Source organism: Panthera onca, chromosome A3 (genome assembly GCF_046562875.1).
Source record: "Panthera onca isolate mPanOnc1 chromosome A3, mPanOnc1 haplotype 2, whole genome shotgun sequence".
Lineage (NCBI taxonomy): Eukaryota > Metazoa > Chordata > Mammalia > Carnivora > Felidae > Panthera > Panthera onca.
Window position 1 is genome coordinate 19,134,137 of NC_138341.1, and position 22,037 is coordinate 19,156,173.

General features: G+C 38.5%; 1 protein-coding gene across 1 annotated transcript; it reads left to right on the plus strand.

Moving 5' to 3' along the window:
- Positions 1 to 14: 14 nt before the first annotated feature.
- On the plus strand, positions 15 to 21,573 carry FAM228B (family with sequence similarity 228 member B). The gene is given in 12 exon segments (XM_060622881.3): positions 15 to 121; positions 372 to 472; positions 739 to 869; positions 3,821 to 3,889; positions 6,387 to 6,578; positions 7,199 to 7,279; positions 11,691 to 11,778; positions 11,873 to 12,029; positions 17,849 to 17,956; positions 20,706 to 20,754; positions 20,756 to 20,851; positions 21,448 to 21,573. Coding segments are annotated over 10 exon segments (1,065 nt in total). The 5' UTR covers positions 15 to 121; positions 372 to 472; positions 739 to 770.
- Positions 21,574 to 22,037: the final 464 nt, after the last annotated feature.

A 22,037-nucleotide genomic window follows, 5' to 3' on the forward strand; every position in this document is an offset into this window, starting at 1 on the left:
TGAGGGGGCCGCAGGCTCGGGCGGGCTCACTCTCTCTCCGCAGCCGACGACTGCTGGGCCGTGGGCCGTCGGGCCGGGCCCCCGCGTGCTGCAGGGAGCCGAGGGGGAGGGAGGAGCTGGGGTATCTGTCGTGGTCTGCAACTCTCCTGTCGGGCCGGGCAGAGCACGCACGCATCTTGCGGACGGGGTGGGAGGGGAGGGATGGGGGTCGTGGGTGCTGTAGGTCTACAGCGGGCGCAAGCCTTAATGATAGCTTCCCCCTCAGATGACAGTCCTTGTGTGTGTGTATGTGTTGGGGGGGAGTGCTTTGGGCGTCCTAGAGCTTGAGGTTACGCAGAGATGGTCTGAAAACCCCTCCCTTCTATAAGCAGCCCTGCTTGTGTGGGCTTCGGTAGCCAGGAACTTGCAACTCTCCGGGTCGGCGGCCCTCGGTCAGAAAAGTGCTGCAGTGCGACCCCTAGAGACCCGGCTGGTAATTGCCACCCCGGCTCCGACGGGCTGTGTTGTAGGAGGACGTGGGAAGCCTGGAATAACAGGGGGACGCGGGTCAGTCCAGAGAGAACCTCCCCTGCTTAGAAGAGGCTGGGTCTGAAGACATCATCAGAAACTATGGTGAAGGCCTCTGTGTGGGTGGCTACTAATTCAGAATCCGTTCCACACCTGTTCGTAGTGGCCAAGGCTTGTTAATTAAGAGAAAATAGGACTGAAGCCTCATTAATGAATAAGTGACTCTTCTAGTTTTTCTAGGGGCTCCGTTATTTGTGACCACAATGACAAATTTAGACAGTGATGATATGCTAACTGACAAGCTTCATAAGCCCAAGAGCTCGAAAGAATGGTTGGAACCACAGCCACTTCATCTTATGGAGGTAACGGTAGTATGGCATTTTGAAGTTTATATTTGGGTAGTTGCATTGAGATCTGGCTTGTGCTTAACAGTTTTTCTATGTTTTGTATTTCATTTCTGTCCTTTATTATTCCATTTATTCTACTTTGTATTTTCATTTTCTAGTTTCTTAAGGTGGAATCATCGGTAATTGATTATAGGCCTTTACTGTATAACAAACTTAATAAGTTTCTCCTGAAGCGCTCTTAAAAAAAATAAAAAGTTTTTCCATTTTTGAGGGAGAGAGAGCTCACATGAGCGGGGGAGGGGCAGACACAGAAGGGGAGAGAGACTCTCAAGCAGGCTGAGTCCTGCCAGCACTGAGCTGGACTTGGGGTGCCATCTCATGAACTGTGAGATCATGACCTGAACGGAAATTGAGAGTTCGGTGCTCAACTGACCGAACCACCCAGGCGCCACTCTCCTGAAGTACTCTTGTAAACTGCATCCCCTAAATTTATATATGTTGTTTTTTGAAAAACGATTGTAATTTCTTTTTTTCTAAACAGCTTTATTAAGGTATAATTGGTACACAATAAACTGCGTATATTTGAAGTGTACAGTTTGAACATTTTTGACACATGTGGCCACACGTGAAACCACCACAATTAAGAGAATGAACGTATTCATTATGCCCCAAATTTCCTCCTCCTGTACCTACCCTCCTTCCTTTGCCTATCCCCAACCAAGGCAATCACTGATTTGCTGTCACTTGGGTTAATTTTGCCCTTAAAAAATTTTATGCAGATGTAATCTTACAGTATGCTTTTTGCCTGGCTGCTTTTACTCAGCATAATTATTTTGGGATTCATCTGTGTTGTGGTCATGTATCAGTATTTTATTTACTTATTTGCTAAATGCTGTATAGTTTATCCATCCTGCTGATGGACATTTGGGTTGTTTGCATTTTTTGGCTGTCACAAATAAAGCTGTTAGGAACAATCATGCACATGTCTTTTTATGGACATACACTTTCTCTTGGGTACATATCTAGTTGTAGAAGGACTGGGTCATATGGTAAATGAATTTAACTTTAAAAAAAAATTTTTTTTTTTAACGTTTATTTATTTTTGAGACAGAGAGAGAGAGAGCATGAACGGGGGAGGGTCAGAGAGAGGGAGACACAGAATCTGAAACAGGCTCCAGGCTCCGAGCTGTCAGCACAGAGCCTGACGTGGGGCTCGAACTCACGGACTGCGAGATCATGACCTGAGCCGAAGTCGGCCGCCCAACCAACTGAGCCACCCAGGTGCCCCAAGAATTTAACTTTTTATGAAAGTGCCAAACTGTTTTCCAAAGGAGTCTGCCTTGTACATACACAGTTCAAGGATCTGCCAGAGATTTGGTCAATTAATTTGTAAAATTTGTGGCATCCGCTCTATGATTTTCTCCTTTCAGGTATTTCTCCTTTGACTTTCCAGCTCCTCTGGTTTCCCTGAACTCTGTCTTCTAATTCTTGAATTTTGTAAAACTTCATGTTTCAGAGTTTGAGCCCTCTCCTTTAGCTCTGATGGAGGCCTGCTCTTAGACAAAAGTCCATAAAAACTGAAAATTTATCCACTGCCGTTAGTCTCTTTTTCTAATTATTGACTACATTCTTGTTTCTCCCTGTTTTTGGTCAGTCTCCAGTGTCTTCAGATTGTTTTTTCTATTTTTGTCTAGAATATTAATTCAGTACCCATCTTGGTTTTGAGAACAACAGATTTGCCAGGAATAGCAATCCTGTGAGGCAGAAAGAACAAAGAAAGTGAATCTGGAGTTAGATACATTTGAGATTAAATTCTTGTCTGCAGGCAGGATTTTCTAGGCTTCTAGTTGTTGCTTAACTCCCATGACCCTTAATTTACTTGGGTGTTAACCATCCTTGGGAAGTTAGGTTCTTGGATTTTCAGATTTTACTCATCTGTTTTGAAAACAAGAGTAGTGGAACTGAAAACAGCTATTTCCAATGATAGCTAATTTGAGAATATTTTTTGTGTAATTATGAATGGATTTTAAAGGCCCACCCAAAATGTCTGTCACTTTGGGCAATTAAAAAAAATTAATCATGTTTCCATTGTGGTAAAATAAATATAGTATCAAAGTTCGCTATTTTTAACCATTTTTAAGTGTACAATTCAATGACATTAATTACAACCTCTTGTATTTCTGGCGGATATTAATTGTGAAAGATTTGTTATAAAAATGGAAAAAAATTAATGTTATGGACTATTTCCTGAAGATTGTGTTGCTTTAAAATCTAAAAATGAGGGGCGCCTGGGTGGCTCAGTCGGTTAAGCGTCTGACTTCGGCTCAGGTCACCATCTCGCTGTCCCGTGAGTTCGAGCCCCACGTCGGGCTCTGGGCTGATGGCTCGGAGCCTGGAGCCTGCTTCCGATTCTGTGTCTCCCTCTCTCTGTGTCTGCCCCTCCCCCGTTCATGCTCTGTCTCTCTCTGTCCCAAAAATAAACAAACGTTAAAAAAAAAATTTTTTTTTAAATAAAAAAAAATAAAATCTAAAAATTACTTGTATATAAACAAATTTATTATTAGTATTTGATAGCTATAATGACTAAATGAATTAAAGTAGAATTCACTAATGATTGAATGAATTCAAATAGAGGCCTGATTGTGTTTTAACCCATAAAGGTGAAAGCCTTCTATGAAATGTGGAAAAAAAAGATGAGTTCTGCTTACCATGTGACTCTGGGCAAGTCATTTGTCCATGCTGGAATTCAAAATGTCTGTGATCTGAGTTATTTTTTGCCCTTGGATGAGCTATAGCAAATAGCAGAAAGATTCAAATGCTCTTTAAAAGTACTGGATGATATGATTTGAGGTAGAAAAATTGTATTTATGGAGAACTTTCCAGGGAGATGTCTGTGAGTCCAGGTAGTATCAATAATTTGATTTTTTTTAAGATTTGATTTTCAAAATTTCATTCTGTAATTATAGGTATTAGCTAAAGAAGATATTGATGCAGCTATTCAATCAATATTATATAGAGAAAATCATGTAATTAAGGTAAGAATTGGCTACAGAATGTGTCATGATTAAAAATTAATTTTGTTTTTCCCTTTTAGATGGAAAATAGAATTGAAAACACTCATTAGTGCCTAGGATTAACCTTAAGAGAAATCTGAGATTGTTTTAATTGACTTCCTATCTTTTTATTTGTGGGGATTCTTTCACAGATACTTTTTTTAAGTTTATTTATTTATTTTGAGAGAGTGTGGGCAGGGGAGGGGCAGAGGGAGGTAGAGAGAGAGGATCCCACACAGGCTCTGTGCTTAGAGCACAAGATGCAAGGCTTGAACTCATGAACCGTGAGATCATGACCTGAGTTGAAACCAAGAGTCTGATGCTTAATCGACTAAGCCACCCAGATGCCCCTCACAGATACTTTTATATAAGAGTTTTCCCCTAGTCATTTGTTCTTTCATCTAATGGGGCTTCTGTGGAGTCACTGTGTATTCTTACGAGTTTTAAGAGCTGTTATTGGGACTCACTAATTATTACTCAGGTATGCATAGGTAGAAGAAGGCTTTAACTGTATCAGCACGGGCTTAATTATAAGACAAGATGAATGTCCACGTGTGGTGAGCACTGGAGTGGGTAACAGGAAAAGAGCTATTCGTTAAGAATGATTAAAGTGTGGAGCTCCTGGGTAGTTCAATTGGTTAAGCATCGGACTCGATCTCAGCTCAGGTCTTGATCTCAGGGTCATGAGTTCAAGCCCTGCATTAGGCTCTGCTCTGGGCATAAAGCCTACTTAAAAAAAAAAAAAAGGTTGAAGTGTGCTATGACCTGAATCTAAGAAGGGGTATGAGTTAGAGAAGCTCTCAGGGTTCTTGGTTTATTTTTTTTTCATTTTGAATTTCATGTGGTTGATTGTAGTAATCACATGATTTCATTTGCTAGATGAAAGGTGGATAAGTTTTGGATAAAAAAAGTTTAGTGTATAGCCTAAATCAGTCATTTTCTTTATTTACAGGCTGCTTGCCATTTCATCCAGGTTGTGCTACATTTCTGCCTGTTTACTCTTGTCTTTTTTTTTTCCCAATAGATTTTTCTTCTTCCACATTCTCTCATACCTTCTCTTCCTAGATAACTCCTTATATTTTGAGAGAGAGAGAGAGAGAGAGCAAGGAAGCATGAGTTGGGGAAGGGCAGAGAGAGAGAGAGGGAGACACATAATCTGAAGTAGGCTCCAGGCTCTGAGCTGTCAGCACAGAGCCTGATGTGGGGCTCCATCTCATGAGCTGTGAAATCATGACCTGAGCCTAAGTTGGATGGTCAACTGCTTGAGTCACCCAGGTGCCCCCTAGGTAACTCCTTTAAGGCCCATCTCAAATGTGTCCCACTGTAGGAATAAAAAAAAAAAATTAGTCACTTTTTTCCATTGTAGTAAAATATATATAACATAAAATTAGCTATTTTAAACCTTTTTTTTTTTTTTTTTTTTATGAGAGAGAGAGAGCGAGCGAGAGTGCACACTTGAGGGGAAGGGCCAGAGGGAGAAGGAAAGAGAATCTTAAGCAGGCTCCACAATGGGAGCCTGACACAGGTCTTGATCTCATGAACTTGAGATCTATGACCTGAGCCAAAATCAAGAGTCAGACACTTAACTGACTGAGCCACCCAGGTGCCCCTTAACCATTTTTAAGTGTACAATTCAGTGACATTAATTATTCACAGGTTGTGCAATCATCATTACTATTTATTTCCAAATAGATGGATGTTGTGAAACCATCACCATTTATTTATCTCTAAAACTTTTCATCACCCCAGCCAAAACTGTATATGCATTAAGTAATGACTTTCCATTCCTCCCTCCCCAGAGGTCCCTCTGGTAACTTCTGGCTTACCATCTGTCTTTATGAATTTGTTTACTCTAGATAATTTCATATAAGTGGAATCCTACAGTATTTGTCCTTTTGTGTCTGGCTTATTTCACTTAGCATATTGTCTTCAAGATTCATCCATGTTGTAGCCTATGTCAGAACTTCATTCCATTTTATGGCTGTATAATATTGCATTTTGTGTATATACCATATTTTGTTTATACATTCATCTGCTGATGGACACTTGGGTTGTCTTCATCTTTTGGCTATTGTGAATAATGCTGTTACGAACATTGGTATATAAGTATCTGAGTCTTTGTTTTTAGTTCTTTTATAGATACATGCTTATATCTATATATATTACAGACAATCTATATGTATTACCTATATGTGTATATGTATACATATGTGTATATTATATATACACACACATACATGTTGCTATATTGTCCCTCCTATTTTGTGTATTTGTCTTGTAGTCTATCTCTCTAGGGAGAGTAGGCATGTTGTCTAATTAATCTATATATTCATCATTTCTAGTGTAGTGTGTATCACACAGTAGAAGCCAAATAAATCAGCAAATGACTTTGTGAGTTATTCTTAGGAATATAAATGAAGTTTAAATTTTAGTACAAAATAACTTCAGGATAATTGCCTTTTCTGTCATTGTTTAATAGGAACTAGATAAGTATTTACAACATCATGACTTCTTAAATGCAAGAAGAAAAGAGAGGTTATATAAAAGATGGACTGACCACGTGGCAGATCCTCTCCAGAAGAAAATTATAGAAAAAGTTTGTTCACATAAGAATATTAAAAAAAGGAGACAAGAAGAATTAGATGGTTTTTTAAAACATGTAAATAAAAAGGTACTAAGAAGTCATTTGATACTTGTTTCAGTTAGTTTAAAATGGTGATTATAATCATTCAAACAGCTTATCTCTTTCACTCTATATATGTATAATCTCTACTCTGTTAGAGCATATACTATTCCTAAATCTAGGACATGTGGAAAGTATGGAGGGAAGAGGGTTAGGTCTGGATTTAAATGTGTATATTAGAGTTATTATTCTTTGCTTTTCTCATGTAATATTTTGTATACCAATTAAATTTGGCCTCTAGGTTCGATAGATAGGTATAGTTCTAGAACACAGTTATTTACAAAACTATAAGATATTTCTGTTTTGGCATTTCTAAGAGATCTGAGATGTTGACTACTAAACATTTAAAAACAATTTCCCAAATCTGTTAGTGTTCCAACATTCATTATTACTTATAACAAATTTTAAGTAGATCCCTTCTATCGCTATAATATTTATTACTTGGCTACCTTAAGTTTAACTTCAAATTTGGCCTTTCCTTCCATTTTGTATTTGTCATTAATGCCGTTTTGAAGCAGAAGAATGGAATTGTGTGTTTGAATCTTGACTCCTGTTATGCTCAGAGTTGTGCACCTCTTGTTATGTGTAGTTTTATTTCCTTCCTGTAGGGAAATGCATTTATAGAGCATTATGATCCGAAAGAGTATGATCCTTTTTATATGGACAAAGAGGACCCGAATTTTCTGAAGGTACGATAGACTTCTAATTTTGGTATTATGTGGTTGGTTTTTTTGAGCAGCCCTAATGTATGGGTAGTCCTTTAGTGATTCCCCAGGAATGCAGTAGCATCTTTTTTTTTTTTTTTTTTTGAGAGAGCGTGAGTGGGGGAAGGGCAGAGAGAGGGGGACAGAGGATCAAAAGCAGGCTCTGTGCTAACAGCAGCAAGCCTGATGTGGGGCTCAAACCCATGAACTGACCTGTGAGATCATGACCTGAGCTGAAGTTGGAGGCTCAACTGACTGAGCCACCTAGGTGCCCCAGAATGCAGTAACATCTTAAGAATTGTTTCCCATCTCCATATCTTAGGAATAAAAAAACCCCGAAGTCCAGGGGTGCCTAGGTGACTCTTGACTTTGGCTCAGGTCATGATCTCGCAGTTGGTGAGATTGAACCTGCATCAAGCTCTGTGCTGACGGTGCGGAAACTGCTTGGGATTCTTTCTCCCTCTCTCTCTGCCCCTTACCCACTCACTCATGCTCTCTTTCAAAATAAATAAACTAAAAAAAAAAAAACCCAAATCAAAAAACAACAAAGTCCAAAGTAAATTAAACTTCAGTAAAATTTGAAAATATTATATAATACTAGGATGATAGGTAACATTTAAAATTTTCAAAGACTCTAAAAAGTTTGTTACAAATGTAATACATTTTCATGATAAATGAGCAGAATTGATACTTAAATAAAACCACTCACAATTCCATTACCCAGAATGAACTCATTAACACTTCCCTGAATATCATTTTGGATATCCAAGGTTTCTTTGTAAAATAGATTTATTTTACAAAAATGGAGTAACACACATTGGGTTCATACCCTGCATTTTTTTCCTCAATAGTTTTGTGTGTGTGTGTGTGTGTGTGTGTTTTAAAGAGAGAAAGATTGGGACGACTGGGTGGTTCAGTCATTAAGCGTCCAACTTCGGCTCAGGTCATTTCAAGGTTAGTGGGTTCAAGCCCTGCGTTAGGCTCTGTGCTGGCAGCTCAGAGCCTGGAGGCTGCTTCAGATTCTGTCTCCCTCTCTCTCTGCCCCTCCCTCACTCATGCTTTGTCTGTCTCTCTCTCTCTCAAAAATAAGTAAACATTAAAATTTCAAGAGAGAACTATAGCATGAGTAGGGGAGAGGGGCAGAGGGAGAGACAATCTCAAGCACGCTGTATGTTCAGTGTGGAGTCTGACACGGGACTCAGTCCATGACCCCAGCCGAAATTAAGAGTTGGTTGCTCAACTGACTGAACCACCCAGATGCTTCCCTTTTTTTTATCAATAGTTTTATGATTTGCTCTTTGTCAATAAATGTAAATACATAATTTTAATCATTGCATAGTATTCTATTAATAATAACTGCTAACTTACACTGAGGGCTTAGCCAAATGTTAGGACTTTTTTTTTTCCCCCATCTTTACTACTCCCACATGAAGTAATTTGCAGATGAGGCAAGTGAGACACAGACTGGTTAAGTTACTTTTCACAATCACACAGCTGTAAATAGCAGAACATATATGGTGTTTCTAACCATATATGTATCTTGCTATACCACCATTTTTTAAAAACATATTCCCTGTTTTGAACATTTAGATTGTTTTGGACATATTATTGTTATAAATGACATGATGAACTTCCCTGTAACTGTTTAATTTTTTCCTTAGGGTAACTTGCTAGAAGTAGAATTGCTAAGTTAAAGGTTATGCATGATTTTGATTCATATTGCCAAATCGTCCTCCAGAATAGTTGTATAAATTTATACCCGTACCAGAGTCCATTTTCCCACACTTTTGCTAATAGTGGATATTCTTTCTTTTTTTTAAGTTTATTTATTTTGAGAGAGAGAAAGCACAAGTGGGGAAGGGGCAGAGAGAGGGAGAGAGAGAGAGAGAGAGAGAGAATCCCAAGCAGGCTTCTCATAACCAGTGCAGAGCCTGGTGTGGGACTTGAACTCATGAACTGCAAGATCATGACCTGGGCTGAAGTAGGACATTTAACCACCTGAGCCACCCAGGCAGCCTGCTAATAGTGGATATTATTAAACAAAATTAAAATCCTTGAGTCATTGACATTTTATTTTTTTAAATGTTTATTTTTGAGAGAGAGTGAGTGGGAGAGGGGCAGAAAGAGAGAAGACAGAGAAACCCAAGCGGGCTCCACACTGTCAGTGCAAATCCTGATGTGGGGCTTGAGCTCACAAACCATGAGATCTTGAGCTGAGCCAAATTAAGAATCGAATATCTAACCAACTGAACCAAATGAGTCATAGACATTTTAAACTGTTGGCATTTGCAGGCAAAGCAGATTTTTGTTTTTTGTTTTTTGCCAAATTGGGGTGTGTGCATGTGCCATTGTCCCTATTTTAATAGGTAGGAGTTAAACTGAGAGTTTAAAGTTAGAGCCTTAGTTTACTAACTAGTATAATAACTAGTTAAGGGACAGAATTGGGATTTGAAACTATATCTTTTTGGTATCAAAATTCAAGTTTGTTCTTTTGCCATTCTGCTTTTCTTTTTTTTTTTCTTTTTTTAATTTTTAAAATTAAAAAAAAATTTTTAAATTTACATCCAAATTAGTATATAGTGCAACAATGATTTCAGGAGTAGATTCCTTAGTGCCCCTTACCCATTTAGCCCATCCCCCCTCCCACAACCCCTCCTGTAACCCTCAGTTTGTTGTCCATGTTTATGAGTCTCTTTTGTCCCCCTCCCTGTTTTTATATTATTTTTGTTTCCCTTCCCTTATGTTCATCTGTTTTGTCTCTTAAAGTCCTCATATGAGTGAAGTCATATGATTTTTGTCTTTCTCTGATTGATTAATTTCACTTAGCATAATACCCTCCAGTTCCATCCACATAGTTGCAAATAGCAAGATTTCATTCTTTTTGATTGCTGAGTAATACTCCATTGTGTGTGTGTGTGTGTGTGTGTGTGTGTGTGTGTGTGTATACACACCACGTCTTTATCCATTCATCTATTGATGGACATTTGGGCTCTTTCCATACTTTGGCTATTGTTGATAGTGCTGCTATAAACATGGAGGTACATGTGTCCCTACAAAACAGCACACCTGTATCCCTTGGATTAACGCCTAGTAGTGCAATTGCTGGGTAGTAGGGTAGTTCTATTTTTCGTTTTTTGAGGAAACTAAATACTGTTTTCCAAAGTGGCTGCACCAGCTTGCATTCCCAGCCATTCTGCTTTTATAAATGAACCTGATAGGTGACCTCTTAAGTGGAACACGTTGAGGTTATAACAGCAGTTCTCAGAGTGAGGTACATAGATCTTTGAGGGCCCTGAAACCCTTTTAAGGGACCTATTAGGCCAATTGTTTTCATAATAGTGCCAAATATTATTTACCTTTTTTATAGTGTTGACATTGACTTTGTGCAAAAGCAATGGTGGGTAAAGCTGTTGGTACTTAGAACAACTTAAATCAGTGTCACCAAATCATACCAGTCATTATTCTTCATTGCCATGTACTCACATTTAAAAAATTGCAATTTCACTTAAGGATGTCCTTGACCAAACACTAAAAATTATTAATTTTATTAAATCTTGCTCACATCTAAGTATACATCTTTTTAATATTCTATGTGATGAAATGGTAAATATGGAAACAGTACTTCTGCCTACTGAAATGCAGCATGATTGCTTGAATTATCAGCTATACTGGTTGATTTTTTTTTTTCATGGTACATTTTTCTTAAAGAAGGATTTATAAATTGTAGTTATTAAGTTTTGGATATTTGGCAGACATTTTTTGGAAAAGTAATGAAGTCACTTCAAGAAAAATAACTGACAGTGTTTGTTGCCAATGATAAAATGTGAGCTTTCAAGCAAAAAACTGAATTTTGGAAAAATATTCAGCATAATGAGTGTTACAGCTTTCTGTTACTCTTAGAATTTTCTGATGAGATTGATAATGATGTTAATGACTGTGATTATAGCATAATGAAATGTATTGACAATTTGGAAGATCTCATGTAACTCAGTGATATAATTTCTTCCAAATAATCCATGACATGGATAAAAGATCCATTCAAAGTTCAAGATAGACCAATGGGTTTTTATGTAACTGAGGTTGAATAATTTATTGACATAGTTTCACATTCCATGTCATAACCTTTAAAAAACTACAACTTATTGAATTTGGGTATAGTGTCTAAGAAGAATATCCACAATAATCTGAAAAAACCATTAACACAAGAGCTAACCATGACTGGTGGGCCTTGCAAAGAGATGTATTGGAGTGCCCCCATCTCTTTGTAAATGGATAAACTGAAGTAGTTTGTAGATACTATAGTCTTGATTTTTTCAGGCTTAGGAGTCATACACAGATGGCTAGGATACACTGAAAAAGACGCAATCCTGCCCTTAAACACTTGCTTTTCTTGTAGGTTACCATTCCACCATTTCGTGATCCTTTGAAAAAGGCACAATATGACAAAGATGATGATAAAAGAACTCTTCTTCAGTGTGAGACTGGTACTTAGTGCCTAATTGTTACGTGATTTCATAACCCAGGAGCAATGGGAGTTGTATTTAAGGGTGCTGATTTAGGTTACTAATCTTCCTACAGGCAAAATATGTACAATGAAAGAATTTAAAGAGGTTGAGAAGGCCAAACTGCATTCCAGGTTTCCAAGAATTTCTAATTCAAGGCACTTTATGACTCCAAATAAATGGCTTATGCTGCCTACAACCTACATAGAAAGTGAATTTTGTAAAAGAAGCAGGTAATGGTTAATAGAAATTATTGAACCTCTTGGAATTTGAAAACTGGAGACAGTGGTATAAATTTTGTCATAATTATGATTTTTTTAATTTCATTTTTCAATGAGGAATCCATAATTCTTTGTTCCTCTTTGTGATGTTTCTTTTCTCTTGGGCACTTTCAAGATTTTCTCTTTGCTTTTCATTAGCTAGGTTATGTCGTCTTTATTTTCCTTTCTATTTATCCTACTTAGGGTTCTTTGAGATTCTTGTATCTGTGGTTTGACATCTTTCATTATTTGGAAAATTTGAGGCCATTATCACTTGAAATATTTCTTATGCCCCATTCTTTGTTTTTCTTTTCCTTCTGAGACTCCTTATATGTATGTTACACCATTTTATATTGTCTCATAGCTCCATAGTTCTTAGTTTGTTTTTTGTGTTAAAAAAATTTTTTTTCCTAATTGTATTTCAGTTGGACAATGTCTACCAACCGATCTTTTTTTTTTTTTTTTCTACTAACCTATCTTTAGGTTCACTGAGCCTTTCCTCAGCTGTGCCTCATTTGTTGATCAGCTCATCAGAGGAATCCTTGGTCTCTGATGTGATTTTTATTTCTAACATTTCCATTTGATTTTTAAAAAATAGTTTTAATTTCTCCTGAAATTTGCCATCTGTTTATACATGTTCACCTTTCCACTAGATGCTTTAACATATTAATCATAGTTATTTTAAATTCTTTATCTGATAGTTCCCATGGTAGGGGGGAGGGGTCATTTCTCAATCTGGTTCTGTTGATTGCTTTCACTCTTGACAATGGGTTATTTTGTCTTGCCCCTCTCCCCAATATCTTGTAATGTTTTATTAAATGCTCGATATTTGAGGTTATTGTGTCTTGCCTTTTTTTTTTTTTCTTTGCGTGTCTTGTTATTTTTGATTGAATGCCAGGCATTAGAGGTAGACCAGTATAGACGGAGTATGTCTAGAAACGGATATGCCTTTTCTTCTGTCAACCATTAGTGTGGAGAATTGGGCTTATCTAGTCAGAAGTTGAGCTGGGTTTAGGTATTATTGCTATTGTTACCTTTAGTGCACCTTAGGCTTCAAATACCTCTAGTGGTGGGCTGCTGTTACCTTGTGCTTAGGGTGGGGGCTGGTAGGCCAGAAGGGTTTCTGAAGTGTTCCTGCTCCCTCTTCATTTTTTGGCTATCTCTGCAAGCCTGCATCACAGAGGTGTGTGTGAGAGGTGTGGGGTGAGTCTCTCTGTGTTCTTGCTTCATCCCCAGAAGTACACTGCTATTGCTTGTTGCTTATTGCTAGGCTCATAGTGGCAGCAGAGGAATTTTTCTGTTTTCTTGTCCTGCCTCAGTTTTAGGCATGTTCTATGTGGTTGGGCCTCAGGAGCAGCATGTTCTTAGAGTTCCTTCCCCTTCTCTCTGTGGCAGTCAAACTACCTTGTGTGGTTGTTCTTGGGTGATAGTTTCCTGCCCCTCTGCCAATAGTAGCAGATCTCTGCTTGGTATAGGTATAGGATTCTGGACTGAAAGCTGTTTCTTGTCCCTCCTCCTGGGACAGAGGGTTTTTGCTTCTGTCCTTATCCTAGTAGCAGTGGATCCTTGCCTTGCTCCTGGGTGTACCCCTCTTATTCCTCCTCCATAGGCAGGCAGGTTTTGCTTTTCTCTCCCAGAAGCAGTATATCTTTGCTTGTTGTTCTGGAGGGGGATGGGAAGAATTACTTGCCTCTTTCCAGAAGCTTAAGGCTTTTGCTTTATAGTAGGGAAGGATCCAAGGAAGGAGGTAGGGCATTGCACTTGTTTACCTGAAGTTCTTGATCTCTTCCTATACTTCTTTGCCACTGATGGTGCCTTTCTCTGGTGTTCTGCTCTGTGCCCATTCTTTTTTTGAGGAAAACACTGTTCCCAAGACTTTGTTAAATGCTACTTTAACACTTCCTCTGTGAAATATTTCCAGTTCACCTCCTTATACTAGGCAGTCTGGTCCAGTCCCTCTTTTGTCCCACCAGTTGACATACATGTATTTTTTCACTTATCACACAGTTTGCAACTGTCTGCTTATCTGTGAAGTGAATGAGTATATGACCAGTCACTGGTTAAGTCTGTGAAACTAGGTTGAAGCCATTTTGCGAAAAGCCTTCAATACCAGCTTAAAATTGGGATTTTATCATGTAGGGATTGGGGAGTCATTGAGGACAGCATGAAATCCTGGAAACTTTAATCTGGCATATGATGTATACGATAGATTGGAGATAAGATAGGACAAGAAGCTGGAGATTGTTGAAGTTTTATAAGGATCTATCTTCTGTTGATAAAGGCCTCAGGATGTGGCAAAAGGAATTGAAATGAAGAGACTGATGTGATGAAACAAAGGAATTTTAGATTTTGTTGGCCAGATTTGGAAGGCCAGGGAAAAGAGTCAGAGAGGAATTCAGATTTGAGATTTATCTTATATATTAGTCTCCTAAGGCATTTGTAACAAAGTGCTACACACTGTGTGGCTTAAAACAACAGAAATTTATTCTCTCATAGTTCTGGAGGCTGGAAGTATAAAATCAAGATGTCAGCAGGGCCATTCCCTCTATGAAGGCTCTAGGGGAGGCTCCTTCCTTGCCTCCTTTCTAGCTGCCGGTGGGTGCTGGCAACCTTTTTAGTTGGTTTACATACAGCCTTAACACTCTAATGTCTGCCTCCATGGTCATATGGTCTTCCGTCTGTGTCTGCATCCAGTTTCCCTCTTATAACATCTGACACTGGATTAGAGCCCACCCTAATCCATCATGACCTCATTTTAACTTGATTACATCTACAAAGACCTTATTTCCAAACAAGGTCACATTCACAGAGATGAGAGTTTAGGATTTGAATATATCTTTTCTGGGGGACACAGTTCAACTCCTATATCAAATTAATTCAATCAAAGTATCATGCGTTGAGTTGTAATTGCTTTAAATAACTTAGAGAAGATAGCCATTTAAAATAGATAATTCCATTACAATGTGGCAAATGTGATAATACTGATATGCACAGGTTATTATGGAAGCACAGAGGAAGGACACTTAACCCAGCCTAGTAGAAAATATAACAGTGGGATCTTGGATAGAAATAAAATAACGAAGAGGAGCATCAGTTTCTTGGGACTGAAATCATTCAATGTTTGTCTTATATAATTATATTAATTTAAAAAAATGATGTCTAGTTTGGGTGAATCCAAGATTTAGCAGACATATCCATAGGAAAATCAATATGGGAGACCGCTGTATAGAGGAGGGACTCCTCCATAGAGGAGGGTTGCCATTCTGTCTTCCATTTTATTTATTTATTTATTAAGTTTATTTATTTTGAGAGAGAAACAGAGCGAGCAGGGGAAGGGTAGAGAGAAAGGGAGAGAGAGAGAATCCCAAGCAGGCTCCACACTGTCAGTGCAGAGCCCAACGCGGACTTGAACTCACAAACCATGAGTTCCTCACCTGAGCTGAAACCAAAAGTCAGTTGCTTAACTGACTTGAGACGCCCAGGGCCTCCCTGTCTTCCATTTTATACTGTAATAGTGGAGACATTTTCCCCCTGAAATTCAGCCTTCAATATTCAATTTCAGTGTACCTTAAATATCTTTATTTTATTCTCATTCTTTAAAGACAGTTTGCATTGTAGGTTGATAATTTATTTTATCTGAATGCTCTAAAGATATAATTCTCTTGCTTTTGGTTTCTATTGTTTATGAGAAGTCTGCTGCCATTCTGATTTTTGTCCTTTCTCTGTGGCTGCTTATAAAATCTTTGTCTTTAGTGTTCGGTACTCTTGCTACAGGTGTAGGTACGGATTTCTTTTTATTTAACCTACTGGTATATATTGTGCTTTCTGGATCTCTGTATTCATGTTTTTCATCAGTCAGGAAAATTCACAGCAATGATCTCTTTATTGTTTTTTCTTTATTCTTTCCCTTTTGCTTCTGGATTCAGACATATATTAGACTTTTTTATATCTTAGTATCTTTTAATTTGTGTTTCATATTTTCCATCTTCTTAGAATGGAATATGTTTTGAATATGTTTTCCAGTTTACTAATTCTTTCCTCACTGTGCTCAATATTAGCATTTAAATTTCTTAAATTTCCTCCTTCCAATATGCTTCTTCATTTCTGATAGGCTCTTAACTGTTTTCTTATATTGGTGATTGGATCATTTCTTTCTTTAAAATACATTGGTATATACTACATTCTACATTTGATAATTCCAAATTCTGTATTCCTTGAAGAAGCTAAATCTATTGTTTTCTCTGCTAATTCTCAATTATAATGGTTTATTTTCTTATATGCTTTGCTTAGTGAATTTTATTTATGATTTAATGACATGATTTGAACTTTGGGTATCCTATTGGCCCAGTCTAGGGGAGGATTTGTTTCTGTTTCTGCCTCTGCTTGTAGCTAGGATACCATTAACCTGGGCCCACTTAAGCTCCCTTAAAAGGTCTATGCTTAGTGTGACAGTCTCAAGTTTGGTGTCCTCACATTATAGCTGGTACATGGCTTAGTATCAAGTTAACTCTGTTATTGGCATCTGCCTTCAGGTGTGTTCTACTTGCTCTTGCTGCCCACCACTATAGATGGACCCAGCTTCCCACATTTCTGGCCTCTACTGTGTGTGTGTGTTAAGAAGACTTTTTTTTTTCCCTTTAATATCTCTTGTGAGATAGTGATGCCTCAAAGAATGAGTGGGTTCCCTCTAAGCTGTGAATTTCAAACTGGCATAGACAGAGCGGGTTTCTATAGACTTTCTAAGGTATTCACAGATAGTTTTAAGGAACTCAATTTTCCTGATTCTGAAGTCTATATGTACTCTTTTTAAAAATTGATCTGCCTGGGAACAAGCCTGCATTCACATCACATCTTAACTCACTTTTTAAAAGAAAGTCATACCTTTCAACCTGGGTGTAAAAAATTCCAGGGTGCCAAATAAAGGGATAAATAAAAATACTGTCTTTAAAGAGAATTCCTTTAATGATGAAGCAAGGAAATTCAACCCATAGGTCTTTCTGTATTTCCCTGTCATGTATATTTTATTTTACTTTAATTAGTTGATTGATGATCGATAGATTTAAAGACTTGCCTTAGAATCAGGGTACTTGGTCTGTGTTGGGTTGCTCTGAATTTGGAATAAAGTCCTATAATTTAGTGATACTTCTTATGAATATAACTGGAATGTTTTGTGGAACTGATAAAATTTTCAAAGTACATTGGCTATAATGCTCATCTAACAGTTTTATGTGATTACTTTCAGATTTGGTGTGCTTTATTAATATGTTGGTTAAAATCCATTTTATCAAATTATATCCTTAAAGTTTCATAGTAAGACCAACAACACTCATCTTATCCCAAATCTGTTTGAAACAAGAGTTACAAGAGAAATGAGAAACAAAGTTACTTAAACTTACAGTGAAAAGTTTTAGGTGTGTCAGTTTTTTTTTTTTTTTAATTTTTTTTCAATGTTTATTTATTTTTGAGACAGAGAGAGACACAGCATGAGCAGGGAAGGGGCAGAGAGAGAGGGAGACACAGAATGGGAAGCAGGCTCCAGGCTCTGAGCTATCAGCACAGAGCCCGACGCGGGGCTCGAACTCACGAACTGTGAGATCGTGACCTGAGCCAAAGTCGGATGCTTAACCGACTGAACCACCCAGGTGCCCCTAGGTGTGTCAGTTTTAAAATGTGCAAGGTGGTGTGTGGTTTTTCAAACTTCTTTTAAGGAGTATATAAACAAAACTTTAAGATCACTGTTTCATTTTCAAAATATCCTTCAAAACATCCTCACACATGTTATCTTGTTAAAGGTTAAAAGTGAAAGTGAATTTTAACAATGGTAATTTTGATTTGAAACCTGTGGCAAGAGCTCCTCATCCCCTGGAATCTCAAGAAGCAGGAAAAGCACTCATTTACAAGTAAGTCTGGCATTCCATGGCTTTACTGTTTTTTCATTAAAGACGCCTGGCTGTGTTTCCACTCCCACCATCCTTTCAAGTTCTTGGAGCGGTGCTGAGGCATACACCAGGCTCTTGTAGTGTGACATCAGGCGTCTCCCACTTCTGTGTCTGGGTGAGGTGGCAACTTTCCTCAACTTCTTCTGGTCTTAAAGAACAAACTGCTGGGGCACCTGGGTGGCTTAGTTGGTTAAGCATCCGACTCTGGATTTCGGCTGAGGTCATGATCTCACAGTTCACGAGTTCAAGTCTCACATCGGGCTCTGTGTTGACAGCATGGCGTCTGCTTCAGATTCTCTCTCCCCTCTCTCTCTGCCCCTACCCCACTTGCACGTGCACATGCTCGCTCTCTCTCTCTCTCTCTCTCTCAAAACAAACAAAAAACCCCACAAACTGCTGATACATTCAGAAATAACAAGCACAGACAGAAAATAAATTGTTAAAATTAAAAGTTAGGAGATATTTCATTGGAGTTGGAGCCATAAAAATGGAATTTTGGACTACTTTTGTTGGATAGTAGGTATAGTCAGAGTGAAGAGATGTTATAAGCAGAGTGGTGGTCCTTACTCTTATGTGTGTGACTGAGGGAATCATCTCAATTAACTAGTTATGGAATTAAAGTAAGAGATCTCTCTATATAGTTACATAATGTGTTTAACTATCTGATTAAAACTAATGAGAACCCTCAGATGTTGCTGCAGGGAATGTGAAATGGTCACTTTGGAAAATAGTTTGGCAGTTTCTCAAAATGTGAAACATTAAGCAATTCAGCTCCTACCTAGGAGAAATGAAAACATATGTCCATAAAGACTTATACATGAATTCACAATAGCCAAGAAGTGGAAATAACCCAAATATTCATCAGCTGGTAGATGGATAAGCAAAATGTGGTGTATCTATACATGGAGTATTTGGTGATTAAAAGGAAAGAAGTGCTGATACATGTTACTAAATGGATGAACTTCAAAACTATTATACTCAGTGAAAGAGGACAGTCACAAAAGAGCACATATTGTATGCTTGTATTTATATGAAATGTTCAGAAAGGCAGATCTATAGAGACAGGAAGTAGATTGTTGTTGAGCTAGGGCTAGGGTTGGGAAATGGAGAGTGACTGTAAATGAGCATGAGGTTTTTAGACTGATAGAAATGTTCCAAAATTAGATTATGGTGATGGTTGCACAACTCTGTAAATATACTAAAAATCATTGATTTGAATCACTTAAAATGAATGAATTTTATGATGTGTAAGTTACACCTCAGTAAAACTGTTGATGATAATAAAACAAGAACCTGGAGTGCCTGGGTAGCCTAGTTGGTTGTGTCTGACTCTTGATTTTGGCTCAGGTCATGATCCCAGGGTTGTGGGATTGAGCCCTGTGTCAGGCTCCACATTGAGCGTGGAGCCTGCGTAAGATTTTCTTCCTCTCTCTCTGCCCTTCCCCTGCTTACACAAGTGTGCTTGCACATGGTCTCTCTCTCTCTAACAAAACAAAACAAAACAAAACAAAAAAACCCTAGCAAAGCAGAAGAAAAATGAGCTTGTGTAATATTCTTTAGGATGTTGGTATACAATTCTCTGTCCCTAGCTGCAGTACTCTTTCCTTTTTCTGAATAGGCTCAGAATTTGATAAATAAATGCAGTATGGCAGAAGGCACAGGGCTTTTAGAGATGTTTGATGCTGGGATGGGCAGCAGAGAGAATGACTAACTGTAGAAACCAATGACTTTAGAGATGGAGCTGGCCGTCGTTCTAGAGGTGTGGTTTAATTATTGGCTGCTTTTTGAATGGGAGCTGAAATTAAGGAATAATAGAAAGTATTGGTGCTAAGCCTTATTCACTTGGTAGCTAAAGGCTTTAAAATGGAATGAGTCAGAAACACTCTTGTATACTCGGTTTCAATAGAGTAAGTTTCTGTATAATCCCTAACTGCCACAGTCTCATACATACCTGTTTGGGTCAGGTTTTAGGATAGTAAACATTTAAATCCTATTTAATTTCTATATGTAATGTAAAAGGAGGGGTTTTGTCCTCAAATATCTCTTCTAGCAGAGTGGGATCCAGATCTGAAGGAGAATATTGCAAGTTGGAGTACCTGGGGGCCGATATTTTAGACTACTTAAGTCTATGATTTCCCCATGGAAAAAGGAGGTGGAAGATTAGATTCTGGTCTGTGAATTAGGGAAATATCCCAATTATGGCATCGGGGAGTGGGGGGAAGCATATTTATTTTTGGCAAGTTAGACCTTCCTTGGGAAGACACAGTGGATAGCTCTTTGAGGGGGTCATTGACCCTGAAAGAGCCTCACTCAGCTGTTTGATTAAGCAGCAAAGAGATTTCAAATGAAACTATTATTAGAGTAAGGTAATGCTATTTATTTGGGCTTCTTTTTCATAAAAATGTGTAGATTCAAATAGAACTTATCAACTTCAGGGGCGCCTGGGTGGCTCAGTCGGTTAGGCGACCGACTTCAGCTCAGGTCATGATCTCATGGTCTGTGGGTTCGAGTCCAGCATCAGGCCCTGTGCTGACCACTCAGAGCCTGGAGCCTACTTTAGATTCTGTGTCTCCCTCTCTCTCTTCTCCTCCCCCCCTTTGTGTTCTATCAGAAATAAATAAACGTCAGAACTCATCAACTTCAAATTAAAATATGAAACGCTGCAATTGAGTTGCTATTTAAGAGAATTCTTTCTGGTTCCTTCCTACAGAAACAAAGGATCATCCTTTCTGGAAAAAGAGCCTCTATGTTTTCATGAGAGAAAAGAAACCAAGTCCCAAAGAGGTCAACTCTGAAGGGCACTTTTCTTCCATGGCCCTCAGCCAAGAAATAGAAAGGGATGAGGACCAGGATGCGGTGAGTGCTGGGATGGTCCTGTTTTGCCATTCACAAGGTAGCAATTGCTGATACCAAAGTCTGAGTAGCTGGGAGCTTCTCTGTATGACAGGCCTTCGGGAGGAGAGGAGGCAGGGGACTGTACCCCTTTACTCCCAAACAAGGCAAGGGAGAGAGTAGAAGAAACTGAGAAGCATTCAGAGGGAATGGAGAGAATTTCCCTGAGAGTTTCACAATGGATATGCCCTCTGGTGGGTGGGCTATCAGATTTTCCTACTTTCTTGTGAATTTTTGCCCTTCTTTTGTCTCCCCACCGTCTCTAGTATCTCTGCTATTTACCACTTATCACACCCAAGCCAGGCCCTACATTTTGTTTCCCTTAACTCAACCAAAACAGGCAGAAAATTATCAAAAGAACCATGTACTAAATTCAATGTGGTAAAATTTAAGGAGTAAAGTAAAAGCCCCCAAAAGCAAAATGTATACAAATGTAGGTGTTCACAGAACACCAATTTCTCATCCTAAGGTGACTACAATTAAACTTGGTGACCATGTGACTGGTCTAGCGTAGTCTACTGCTTCCAGGTCTAGGTCTGCTTGCCACTTTTCTCCTTCAGTTTTCTTCTCTACCCTATGTACAAGGCTCTGGAGTAGAGCCTGTTTTAGGAGTGGATTTGGAGGAGAAGTCACAGCCCACCCTCCTCATCTCCTGGTTAGAAATCAATATGGGAATGGTGTGTTAGTCTGAATATACAGCCTTTCCGTCTTCTTCTCTGTCTCTCCAGTTCCTTACTCCCACCCCCAGAAGATAAGGGAGCTACTTTTATTTTTACTCACTCATAGAAGTTTTAGTAAAACTTTATTTTGTAGTTTAACTCCTTTTACTGTCATGTTTTAGTATCCTCCCCTGTGCTTGCTTGCTTGCTTCCTCAAAATATAACAGGCACCTACTCTGAGCCGGGCAATCTTTGAGGGGCATAGTGGTAAACAAGAGATAAATCTCTGATCCTTAGGAACTTACATTTCATGGGGGAGCCAGACAATAAACCAATAAGTGTGTAATATGTGAGCTGGTAATAAGTGCAATGAGGAAAATAAAACAGGTAAAGCAGGGCAGGAGAACTACATCAACGGAACAGGCTTAAATAGACAGCGAGGAAAAAAAGTAAGTTGCTTTATACTGATACCTTATGAACCCTCCTTATAT